The sequence below is a fragment of the Electrona antarctica genome, assembly GCF_951216825.1.
Source record: "Electrona antarctica genome assembly, chromosome: 11".
In the NCBI taxonomy this organism is placed as follows: Eukaryota; Metazoa; Chordata; class Actinopteri; order Myctophiformes; family Myctophidae; genus Electrona; species Electrona antarctica.
The window spans coordinates 48,950,309-48,962,731 of NC_136792.1; the positions used below are offsets into that span (position 1 = coordinate 48,950,309).

At 44.8% G+C, this 12,423-nt stretch overlaps 1 protein-coding gene across 1 annotated transcript in view; it reads right to left on the reverse strand.

Moving 5' to 3' along the window:
- Positions 1–1,616: 1,616 nt before the first annotated feature.
- The window catches only part of pak1 (p21 protein (Cdc42/Rac)-activated kinase 1), an 85,722-nt gene continuing 74,915 nt past the window's right edge, over positions 1,617–12,423 (reverse strand). The window contains exons 9-16 of the mRNA XM_079514387.1: positions 12,035–12,098; positions 11,116–11,164; positions 10,699–10,811; positions 10,122–10,239; positions 9,598–9,697; positions 7,962–8,158; positions 7,172–7,309; positions 1,617–4,111 (exon numbers count right to left, since the gene is read on the reverse strand). Coding sequence (XP_079370513.1) covers positions 4,025–4,111; positions 7,172–7,309; positions 7,962–8,158; positions 9,598–9,697; positions 10,122–10,239; positions 10,699–10,811; positions 11,116–11,164; positions 12,035–12,098 — 866 coding nt within the window. The 3' untranslated portion in view covers positions 1,617–4,024. The remainder of the gene's footprint in view (positions 4,112–7,171; positions 7,310–7,961; positions 8,159–9,597; positions 9,698–10,121; positions 10,240–10,698; positions 10,812–11,115; positions 11,165–12,034; positions 12,099–12,423) is intronic.

Here is a 12,423-nt window from a genome sequence, read left to right on the forward strand (position 1 = left end):
TCGATTCTGCCCAGCGTTCCCATCTACATACAGTACATTGTCACCGTAAACATTAGCCATCATGGCCTTCAGACTTGTATTAAAAGTACTCTTGCACCCGTGAATCAGTTTAAGGCCAAAAGGTACGAACAAAATAAATATGGCAATGACATTGCTGTTTGCATCATAAAAGACAGAACAGAGAAATTGTATCTTTGATTGTTGTTGATGTTTTTGCTGTACAGGGGTAGCCATCGTAGAAGTCCGCCTTTGTGCATTCATCATCTTCGTCTGTGATGCCATTATGTGGCATTGCAGAAAATTCAGAATCACAAACCTATACGTTTTGTTCAAGTGCAAGTTCCACAGCAAATCGACTAAGTGAGTGGCAAAATGAATTTAATGCAATCAGATAGGACTTTTCTGTTTGGATGTATGGGGCTGTCAATCAGATAGGACTTTTCTGTTTGGATGTATGGGGCTGTCAATCTGATAGGACTTTTCTGTTTGGATGTATGGGGCTGTCAATCAGATAGGACTTTTCTGTTTGGATGTATGGGGCTGTCAATCAGATAGGACTTTTCTGTTTGGATGTATGGACTGTCAATCTGATAGGACTTTTCTGTTTGGATGTATGGGGCTGTCAATCAGATAGGACTTTTCTGTTTGGATGTATGGGGCTGTCAATCAGATAGGACTTTTCTGTTTGGATGTATGGGGCTGTCAATCAGATAGGACTTTTCTGTTTGGATGTATGGGGCTGTCAATCAGATAGGACTTTTCTGTTTGGATGTATGGGGCTGTCAATCAGATAGGACTTTTCTGTTTGGATGTATGGGGCTGTCAATCAGATAGGACTTTACTGTGTGGATGTATGGGCTGTCAATCAGATAGGACTTTTCTGTTTGGATGTATGGGGCTGTCAATCAGATAGGACTTTTCTGTTTGGATGTATGGGGCTGTCAATCAGATAGGACTTTTCTGTTTGGATGTATGTGGCTGTCAATCAGATAGGACTTTTCTGTTTGGATGTATGGGCTGTCAATCAGATAGGACTTTTCTGTTTGGATGTATGGGGCTGTCAATCAGATAGGACTTTTCTGTTTGGATGTATGTGGCTGTCAATCAGATAGGACTTTTCTGTGTGGATGTATGGGGCTGCATGTCACGGTAAGGAAAGTTGTTTTTTGCCACTCACTAGGCCTTCCTGCATAACTTCCGGGTATGATGATGATGTCACACGCATACCCTCTTTTTGCCCAAATCGAATTATCTTACTGTGTAAAATATAAATTGTTATTATTTTTTTGTGACTTTAGTGGTACATCCTAATTTGGGATGGTGCAGAAGTGAGGGGTATTCATTCAATAAAAAGTGGGTACTTCAGCCAATGGCTGCACCTGTACCTTCAGCTTCAGCCAATGGCTGCACCTGTACTGTACATCCCATCGTGGTTTCTTGTTCCAGTTTAACCCATTCTGGACGGGAACCCGTTTTGGTGTTTTTAACTAAGTATTATGTCATACTTTAGCTATTGAAAAATAGCAGATCTACAAGCTCATAGCGCGCCACCGAGTGGCGCGCTATGAGCTTGTAGGTCTGCTATTTTTGAAAAATCGTGAAAATGTGGCACAAATCTTTGAATATAATATTCTTTCAGAGGACTTTTTATTTATTTCGACGTCAGGCCTAAATGGGTTAAACATATAGAACCATGTACAGCCTACACACTAAAAGATGGAGGAGGGGGTCCGACAGCATCGTACCAACGTAGTCGAATTATAGGTTTTCTCATTACACAAAATAGGATCGAGATATGATTCTTTTCTCTTCGCATCTGTATCGTACACAAGCATCGAGCATCCTTCACGTATTGCCCGCTGTACACCTCAGCATCATTCGTAGCGTTTTTTTCTTTTTTATTTCATTCTTCTTAAACGTACCATATTAAAAAAAAAAAAAAAAAGTTGTTTAATTCACATGCGCATTCTCTCCCTCATGCCTGATTCATACTTTGATGTATGGCAAGAAAAACAAAAATAAACACTGATCTACAAGATCACAAAGCGACCAGGTCGTGAGCTTGTACATCGTGTATTTTTTGGGGGTGTGAAACCCACAGAACCAGGAGAATGTGTCCCACTCCCAGAGTCCTTAATAGAGGGGTGTTTGGGGGGGGGGGGGGGGGTCATACCCCAAGGGTTCATTTGTACAGTCTGAATTAAATCAACTTTTTACAGTGCATGGTGGCTGGTGTTTTTTTTTTTAGGTGGCGCTGGCCTCCACAAAGCATGGCTTTCGAAAATGACCTCATATGGCAGCCACATCTATGGACCTTTTATCGTTTGTTTAGGGGCAGCGGTTCAAACAAACAGTATAAATACAGTGGGTGCCCCTCACTTCACACGAGTGTGATTTTGTTTTTAAAATACAAATTCCAGCTCTGATACATACAGTATACCGACTCATTGCATTGTTGAATTAACCCATTTTGGTGTTTTAAACATTATGTTATGCTTTAGCTATTGAAAAATAGCAGATCTACAAGCTCATAGCGCGCCACCGAGTGGCGCGCTACGAGCTTGTAGGTCTGCTATTTTTGAAAAATCGTAAAAATGTGGCGCAAATCTTTGAATATATATTCTTTCAGAGCGAATGTTTTTAACTCAGGTCTAAATGGGTTAAGTCAATATTCTCCGTATGACAAGTAGGAGAGTTTGACGTCTTTGTATAGACACGGTTTGTCCTGATGTCCAGATGTTTGGACATCTGGACCAATATCGATATTTGAAAAGGTATACCAGGTTCTTCAAGATGTTGATCCCGTATGTATACCCTGAAGGTAACCTGTACCTCCTCTAAGTTCCACAAATATTAATTATGGTCTGAAAATGTGAAACAAAACAGGTTCAGTGACTGAACATAGCATTTTGAACAATAGGAGTTTGGGGACCAAAAGGTCAAACTGGTCCAGCAATGCACATTAACTTGTTCTAAACAAAAAAAAACAAAAAAAACATCACATGCCTGTCTGTCTGTCTGTCTGCCTGCCTGTCTGTCTGTCTGTCTGCCTGTCTGTCTGCCTGTCTGTCTGTACACGGCTCTGGGTGTGCCAAATATTTCATCATCATAATCATGATTATTATTAATAATCTATAACACACAGACCACTCACTCTGCAGACGAGACAGACGGTAGCACCACAACCCCACAAAGTCATCAGCACTGCGTCGACCACTTACAGTTACAGTAGTCAATGCTACAATCAACTCAGTACCCTCGCCAAAAAAAAGACCGGTATAAAACTGGGATGAAAACCCAAATAAAAAAAAAACAAGACCAAAAAAACCTAAAAATGAACACAAATCACACGCATGAATGACAACACGAATGCACGCACGCACACACACACACACACAAACTCAGTCTGCAGCGGTGTGCGGTGATGTTCACAGACGGGGCCTCCCCAAAAAACTGAACGCGAGCCCCCAAAACTTTCCCGCCAAGTCTTTGCAGCAATGGGCTGCTCCCGTGAGGCACTCTCCTCCAATCAGGGTTTGTCACACCCCGGGCCGGGGGGCGGGGCCGAGGCAGGGGGGGGGGGGGGGGGGGGGGGGGGGCGGGGGGAGTGTAGGATGAACGACCAAAACATCAACTTTTACGCAAAACAGGATAACGATGACGCCGGTCGGCCAGTGTGTGAGAAGGAGCGGGCGGGGTCGAAGGTTCAATCCCCCCCCCAAAAAAATAAAACAAAACAAAAAACAAAATGGAAAGTCTTTCATGTTCCACGTAGCAGAGGGTGTGTGTCAAGGCATAGGGGAAAGTCAAACTAAGGTTCAAAGGTCAAGGATTGAGGTCGGTGGCTACTTAGTGAAAGACATATTTCATCAACGGGAGTCTCAGAGTCCTGCAGTGCCATTGGCCAGCCACCGGGACCCCTCCACCAATAAAAGAGGAGGAGTGTTGAAGAGGAGGAGGAGAGAGAGAGAGAGAGGAGGTGTGACAGAGGAGTGCATGGCAGCCCAGCCGACAGAGGAGTTGTCTAGCGGTTGTTCTTGGCCGCCTCCTTAGCCGCCAGGATCAGAGGAGTCAGACTGGAGAGAGGCTTGGCCACCTTGAGGAACTGGTGCTGAGAGACAAAGAGAGAAAGAGACACACGCACGCACGCACGGAGAGAGAGAGAGACACGGATGGAGGGACAGGAGAGGAAAAGAGAGGGAGGGAGGGAGGGATGGAGACATGAGGTGCAAAGAGGAAGAGGGAAACAGAACACAAATGATGTCAATGGAAGTTTCAGCGTTCAGTGAACATTTCATTTCCCAGAAGGAGCTTTCATCACCACGATTAATTCCACCCACTGCTGTTGTACACGTTGTGGTGTGACAGTACAGTGACTGTTGTACATACATGTTAGGACATTAAGCAACTAGTCGACTAGTTTACTAGTCGACTAGTTTACTAGTCGACTAGTAAATCCACTAGTCGACCTTGTTGGTACTAGTTGACAAGAAAAGAAAAAAGTTTATTTAATTTTTTCCCCGATTTTGTAGGCCTTTTTTTTGGACATAATAGGTAGTTAAACAACTAGTCGACTAGTAAACTAGGCAACTAGTCAACTAGTAAAAATGAATAGAAGTGAATGCCCTAATACATGTACACGTTGTGGTGGTGTGTCAGTACAGTGACTGTAGTACATACATGTACACGTTGTGGTGGTGTGTCAGACAGTGACTGTAGTACATACATGTACACGTTGTGGTGGTGTGTCAGACAGTGACTGTAGTACATACATGTACACGTTGTGGTGGTGTGTCAGACAGTGACTGTAGTACATACATGTACACGTTGTGGTGGTGTGTCAGACAGTGACTGTAGTACATACATGTACACGTTGTGGTGGTGTGTCAGACAGTGACTGTAGTACATACATGTACACGTTGTGGTGGTGTGTCAGACAGTGACTGTAGTACATACATGTACACGTTGTGGTGGTGTGTCAGTACAGTGACTGGTGTTGTACATACATGTACACGTTGTGGTGGTGTGTCAGACAGTACAGTGACTGGTGTACATACATGTACACGTTGTGGTGGTGTGTCAGTACAGTGACTGTAGTACATACATGTACACGTTGTGGTGGTGTGTCAGTACAGTGACTGTAGTACATACATGTACATGTTGTGGTGGTGTGTCAGTACAGTGACTGTAGTACATATATGTACACGTTGTGGTGGTGTGTCAGACAGTACAGTGACTGGTGTACATACACAAGTAAGACGCGCAAACGCGGGAAGCGAACGCAGCTCGTAAATTGCAATAACAACAATTAGAATAAATTACGTACTTTTTAAGGTTTTTTTTAAGTTACGTTTTTTTTTAAGTTAAGTTTTTTGTGTGTGCGTTTTTCCTTTTTAAGTTTTTTTTTAAGTTAAGTTTTTTTTTAAGTTAATTTTTTTTTTAAGTTAAGTTTTTTGTGTGTGTGCGTTTTTCCTTTTTAAGTTTTTTTTTTAAGTTAAGTTTTTTTTTAAGTTAAGTTTTTTTTAAGTTAAGTTTTTTGTGTGTGTGCGTTTTTTCTTTTTAATTTTTTTTTTAAGTTAAGTTTTTTTTTAAGTTAAGTTTTTTTTAGTTAAGTTTTTTGTGTGCGCGTTTTTCCTTTTTAATTTTTTTTTTTAAGTTAAGTTTTTTTTAAGTTAAGATTTTTGTGTGTGTGTGTGTGTGTGTGTGCGTGCGTGCGTGCGTGTGTGTGTGTGCGTGCGTGCATAAGTTAAGTTTTTTGTGTGTGCGCGTTTTTCCTTTTTAATTTTTTTTTTAAGTTAAGTTTTTTTTTAAGTTAAGTTTTTTTTTAAGTTAAGATTTTTGTGTGTGTGTGTGTGTGTGTGTGCGTGCGTGCGTGCGTGCGTGCGTGCGTGTGTGTGTGTGTGTGCGTGCGTGCATGTGTGTGTGTGTGTTTTTGTGTGTGATACAGCTGCGCCCTCTGGTGGTGGGCGGGTGGTGTTACAGCGTGACACACAGACAGACACACACACAGACGTGATCTGCTGGGTCTCATAGTAAATGCTCACTGCGTTCGCAATCATGTACACGTTGTAGTGGTGTGACAGTACAGTGACTGGTTGAGCTAAAAATGAAACTTCCACAAAATACAAAATACGGCGCCTCTCGGATTTCCTACTGTTCCCGGTCAAGGACCCCAGATTAAACTTTAATGTATGCATTAACCCGTTTTGACCTGAGATCAGATTCTAAAAATGTCTTCTACATCCTGACAGTTTTCTGAAAAAGCTATGTTTCTATGTCAGTCGTTCTTCGATTTTTCAAAAATAGCAGACCTACAAGCTCGTAGCGCGCCACTCGGTGGCGCGCTACGAGCTTGTAGATCTGCTATTTTTCAATAGCTAAAGCATAACATAATGCTAACACCAAAAGGGGTTCCCGCCCCAAAATGGGTTAAAGTATGTATGCGAAATGTTCTCCGCATTTGACCCATCTCTTGGAGCGGTGAGCCGCAGCCGTGCCGCGCTCGGGGATCATTTCATTAGTTGATTTGACCCCCCCCCCCCCCCCTCCAATCCAACCCGTTGATGCTGAGTGCCATTAAGCAGGGAGCCATAAGCATGACCCCGGCCAGGGATTTCTCACTCAGTCACGAGCACGAGATGTGTTTTTATTGACAAGGCAGGACCGCTGTCCTTACATAACCCCTGATACAATCCATAGCTCTCTGTGGCATGCTCGCCATTTCTCGCACGCACACGCTAAGGCATTCACTTCTAGTCATTTTTACTAGTTGACTAGTTGCCTAGTGTAATAGTCGACTAGTTGTTTAACCACCTATTATGTAAAAAAACATTTTGGGGGGAAATCAATATTTGTACATTTAAAAACTGTGTACATTAGTGACTATAACTATAATCTACCTGATTTTGAGGCCTACAAAATCGGGAATTAAAAAAAAAAAAAAAACTTTTTATTTATGTATCAACTAGTCAACTAGTAAATCCACTAGTCGACCTTGTTGGTACTAGTAAACTAGTCGACTAGTAAACTAGTCGACTAGTTGCTTAATGCCCTAACGCGCGCACGCACACACGCACGCACGCACGCACGCACGCACGCACGCACGCACGCACTCACTCACGCACGCACGCACGCACACAAACACACACACACACGCACACAGCGTACATACCTGCAGCAGCTCCTTGGCGGAGCCTCTCTTCTCCACGTCCATCTCCAGACAGCGGTTCAGGAAGTCTCTGAAGATGGACGACAGTTTCTCTGGGTTCTGCAGCTCCGGAGTTCCGTTGGTGGCGATGAGGTACAGCGCCTGTAGGGGGAGCCAAGGAGGTGAGAAGGTGAGAAATAGTTGTTGTGAGCTTGTCGGCCGTCTGGGAATCGGAAAGGTCCCTGGTTTGAGCCCCGCCTGGCTTTGTGTCCAAGTAAGTGTCCTTGAGCAAGACACTGAACCCGTAGTCTAGCGCAGGGCCAGGGGTTCTCAACGTTTTTGGCCGGGGACCCCCGGAAATGCTTTGGCAACGTCTCGGGACCCCCGCCCGGCCCCCTCCCGACCCCCAATATAAATTGACTGCTACAATAACCTTAAACCATTTTGGGCGGGAACCCCTTTTGGTGTTTTAAGCATTGTTATAATTTAGCTATTGAAAAATAGCAGATCTACAAGCTCATAGCGCGCCACCGAGTGGCGCGCTACGAGCTTGTAGGTCTGCTATTTTTGAAAAATCGTGAAAATAAAATTTTAAAAAATATATTTTATTTTTTATTATTTTTTAAAAATAATTTGGGGACCCCCTAAAATAATTTGGCGACCCCCCGAGGGGTCGCGACCCACGGGTTGAGAACCCCTGGTCTAGCGTGGCCAGACTGTTGCCACCATTTTCAAATGCTTCCGTCATACAGTCTGGAGCAACGGAAGCTCTGATCATGACTAAAATATAAAGCGGAAGTGGAGCATCTCTTACCCTCAGGGGGTTTTCGTTGAGGTACGGGGGCTCTCCCTCCACCATCTCGATGGCCATGATGCCCAGGGACCAGATGTCCACCTTGGGCCCGTAGGCCTTGCGGGTCACCACCTCCGGGGCCATCCAGTAGGGCGTGCCCACCATGGTGCTGCGCTTGCTCTGCTCCGGAGTGATCTGGGCACAGAACCCGAAATCAGCTGGGGGGGGGAGGGAGAGAGAGAGAGAGGGAGAGAGAGAGAGGGGGGGGGGGGAGAGGGGGGGAGAGAGAGAGAGAGAGAGAGAGAGAGAGAGAGAGGGGGGGGAGGGGGGGAGAGAGAGAGAGAGAGGGGGGGGGGGGAGAGGGGGGGGGGGAGGGAGAGAGAGATAGAGGGAGAGAGGGAGAGAGAGGGAGAGGGGGAGAGGGAGAGGGGGGGGGGAGAGAGAGAGAGAGAGAGAGAGAGAGAGGGGGGGGGGGGGAGAGGGAGAGGGGGAGAGAGAGAGAGAGAGAGAGAGCGTTAACCACTGGAACACTAGTGTCCCTTTAGAACAGGCAAGCAGAAATAGCTGATCTACAAGCTCACAATGTGCCGTTAACCCATTTTGACCTGACGTAAAAAAAAGAATCACACCCGTGTGAACTGAGTGGTGCAAATCCCCCCCCCCCCCCTCTCTCTCTCTCTCTCTCTCTCTCCCTCTCATTAGCAGGCAACAGTGCAGCACTATCTCTCTCTCTCTGTTTCTGGCACAACAGCGCCACTTTTGGTACTCATTGGTACTGGTGCTCATTAACGTCACACACAAACATAGTTGAACGTCACGGACATTGCTGTTCCTTGGAGTGGTTGCACCACTCAAAAAAAGTCTTCTGAAAGAATATATATTCAAAGATGTGTGCCGCATTTTCACGATTTTTCAAAAATAGCAGACCTACAAGCTCGTAGCGCTCCACTCGGTGGCGCGCTATGAGCTTGTAGGTCTGCTATTTTTCAATAGCTAAATGATAACATAATGCTTAAAACACCAAAAGGGGTTCCCGCCCAAAATGGGTTAATGTTGCGACGGATCGTGAGCTTGTAGATCTGGACTTTTCCGCGTGGAGATTCGCTGTGCAGACAAAAGGAGGGGACCAAGTACAGACCCCTGGAGGCATCCCGGCGAGTGACGTAAAAATAATAAAAAATAAATAAATAGAAACTTTTCTATTTAGGCGGTTCTCTCTATGGGAGATTTCTGTTTCTGAACAAAAGGGCCTGAATTCTGTATAGTTATACTGTATATAGTTATCATTTAAAGTCCGAATAGAACATATTTTCAGATGATTCAGTGGTGCCAAAGGGCTTCCATACTTCTCCCTCCATAACCGCTAGTCAGTGGGATTAACATGAAGGTTGTGTTAAAGAGTCACAGCTCCCTCTGCTGGTTAAGAGTATGTACAACAGTGTTACTAAAACAATGGTGTAATGACTGTAATCCATAATATCCTAATCCAGATATTATGCCATAATCCAAGTGGTTCTCAAACTTCTTAAGCCTAAAAAAATGAGTTTTTCTCCTGCCCCCATGTAAAGCATATAATATGGGTACATTTGAGATATTAGTATTATAAATCCAGATATGTTACTGTAATACAGTAGTCAGGGACAGCAGAGTTACGTACTGAGTTTGACGGAGCCGTCCATCCCCAGCAGGATGTTGTCACTCTTGATGTCTCGGTGGATCACCTGGTTGAAGTGCAGGAACTCTAGAGCCTGTAGACACTGTTGTGTCAAAAGACGTTGATTAGGTAATTTAGGTTATTCACCCAGCTGGGTTCAACGAGACAGCAGTGTCTCGTTAAGCCCCGACGTTTCCAAAACGAGCTATTGCGGATGAATCGATGGTCGTATAGAACATTTAAGCATATGGCAAGTTAACAGTCCGGTCACATAGTATAGTAGCCTAAACTGTAAAAGTTAATCCCCAACATTCACCAGCTCAGTGAATACATTACAGCTCAGCTCAGCTCAGCTCATAAATACATTACACAAACAACATAATTGTTATTTTTATTATAATAAAATTAAAAAAATAAATACAAATAAAATAATAATAAAAAAGAAAATCACGGAAAATCACAGAGCCCGAGGTTCGGGCAGAGATTGAGAACTCTAGTGTGTGTTTGTGCGTGCGTGTGTGCGTTACCTCTCGACACACAGCAGCGATCTGGGCCTCGTCCATGCAGGTCTCTGTGACGACGTCCGTCAACGATCCTCCGGCCAAGTACTCCATAACGACCCATAGCTCCTCCCCCACCAGGTAACTATGACAACAGTAATAAACAGTTCATCACACACCAGGTAACTATGGCAACGACACACAGTTCACATGAAATAAAGAAAGAAATAAGATATCACGACTGAAAACGTTACGGTGATGTTTAGGTGTAGTCATTCTAACATACAGCCAACCAGTTGAAGAAATCACAGATTTGAGGCTTTGACCTTAATATCCTTTTATGACATCTCTGAGACCATTCGTGTTTATCGAAGATGCTTCTAAACTAAACATGTATTCTACTGCTAGTTCCCATGGTGATGACCATACTACCACCAACCGTGCGTGCGTTCCAGTTTCATCATTGTGTCTGAGCAGGACAGGTAACCATGGTAACCATACATCGTGTTTCTAAGATGCTACATGGTTGCCACAGCGACTGACGCCTGCTGGCTCAGTGTTTTACTGTGTGTGTGTGTGTGTGTGCGTGCATGTGTCTGTGTACCTGTCCAGGTAGTTGACTATATTTGGGTTCTTGTTTTCCCTCATCACCAGTATCTCGTTGATGATCAGTTCCTTCTTGGGCTGCTGCTGTAGATTCATCTGTTTAATGGCCACCTGCACACACACGAAACCATGCAGTGGTGAATAACATTCAGCAGAGCAGCAGCACCCTCTAGTGTCCACCACGATGAATCACAGCTCCGTTGTGTGGAAGAGTGATTGACAGATGCTTGTCAGCGTATTATTGGTTGAAACTGGTCGCTACTTGACGATGTGATTACACATTATGTTTTAGTTTGACAGGAAGTCATTAAGATTGGACATTTTATTCTAGTCATTTATTTTTATTTCATGAGAGACAGAGAGAGAGAGAGAGAGAGACACACACACACAGAGAGAGAGAATGCATCTGCTGTACCTCTTGTCCAGTAGCGATGTCTATAGCAGTGTAAACCGTTCCAGAGGCTCTGTGGACAAACACAACATTAATGCACTGATATTGTTCTCGTCAGATAAAATAATTCATTCATGTAGCCTATTCTCTGGAGACAGACTGTTGAATCACGTCAGCAAATTCAAAGGAAAAGATGGCGCCGTTTTTTCCTTCACATTTTGCCATCACCTACTGATAGGGGCTACATCTTAATTCAAAGTATGCACTGAACAGTTTTGAAAACCAATCCTGATCGGTGCGGTTGACCTTAAAACCGTTTGGTTGCAAGGAGTTGCGAGTAGTCGCAAGGAGTTGCAACCGGTGTGGTTTGTTTGGGCTTTTAGGCGGATATACCACATATCGGCTCTGATGGGAGTCCCTGTCCCGGGTTCGATTCCACTCCCCAATTCTGCTCCCATTTCCTGTCGACCTGCCATCACCTACTGATAGTGGGGCTACATCACCCATGCAACTTCTTACAACTGCCATTGGGAATAATGGTTGCAAGTACAGTAGTTGCACGTAGTTGCATGGCGAATCATTACTATGGCTAATGACTGCATGGCCTTAACCATTGGTCGGTCAGCACCGCCATTCACTGAACTTAGACATCAGCAGATGTATCAGTAGGCGGGGTGGGGGTGGGGGGCACGCGTTAATCTGACGTCCCGTTAGTCGACATACGTGGCCGGTTAAGACTCACCCGGGGGTTCCGCGTGCGGTTAGGGGTTAGTAATGTCGGATTATTGGGGGACTTCAGACTGACGCCCGCAGTAGGTGGAGGGAGAGCTCTGGTTGTCTGTCTACACAAGACTAGTGCAATCCTACAGGCCAACATCAGAAGGTTCCATACAGTACGCTCCCCACTAGTAAACCGACGGTGGGCGCAGACAGACAGACTTACCCCTGTCCGATCTTCTCAAAGCGTGTGTATTTCTTCTTGGGGTCTCCCACACTCACTATGCTCCCTGAGAGGGGGACGAGAGAGAGAGAGAGGGAGAGAGAGAGAGAATGAGTGAGCAGAGTTATTTGACTTTGACTCAAAACAACAGACAGTAACGTATAGAGGATTTGACAAGAACGAAGAACAGAAAAAGAGAGGGGGGGGGGAGAGAGGGAGAGGGAGAGAGAGAGGGAGAGTCAAAGAAAAAGAGTCAAGAAGCGAGAACAACAAGGAGCATTACATTCTGTGGACTGCGAGTGAGGGACTCAAACTGTCCAACAGCACACACACACACACACACACACACACACACACAGAGAGAGAACATCACCGCTGAACTGGGACTGTGA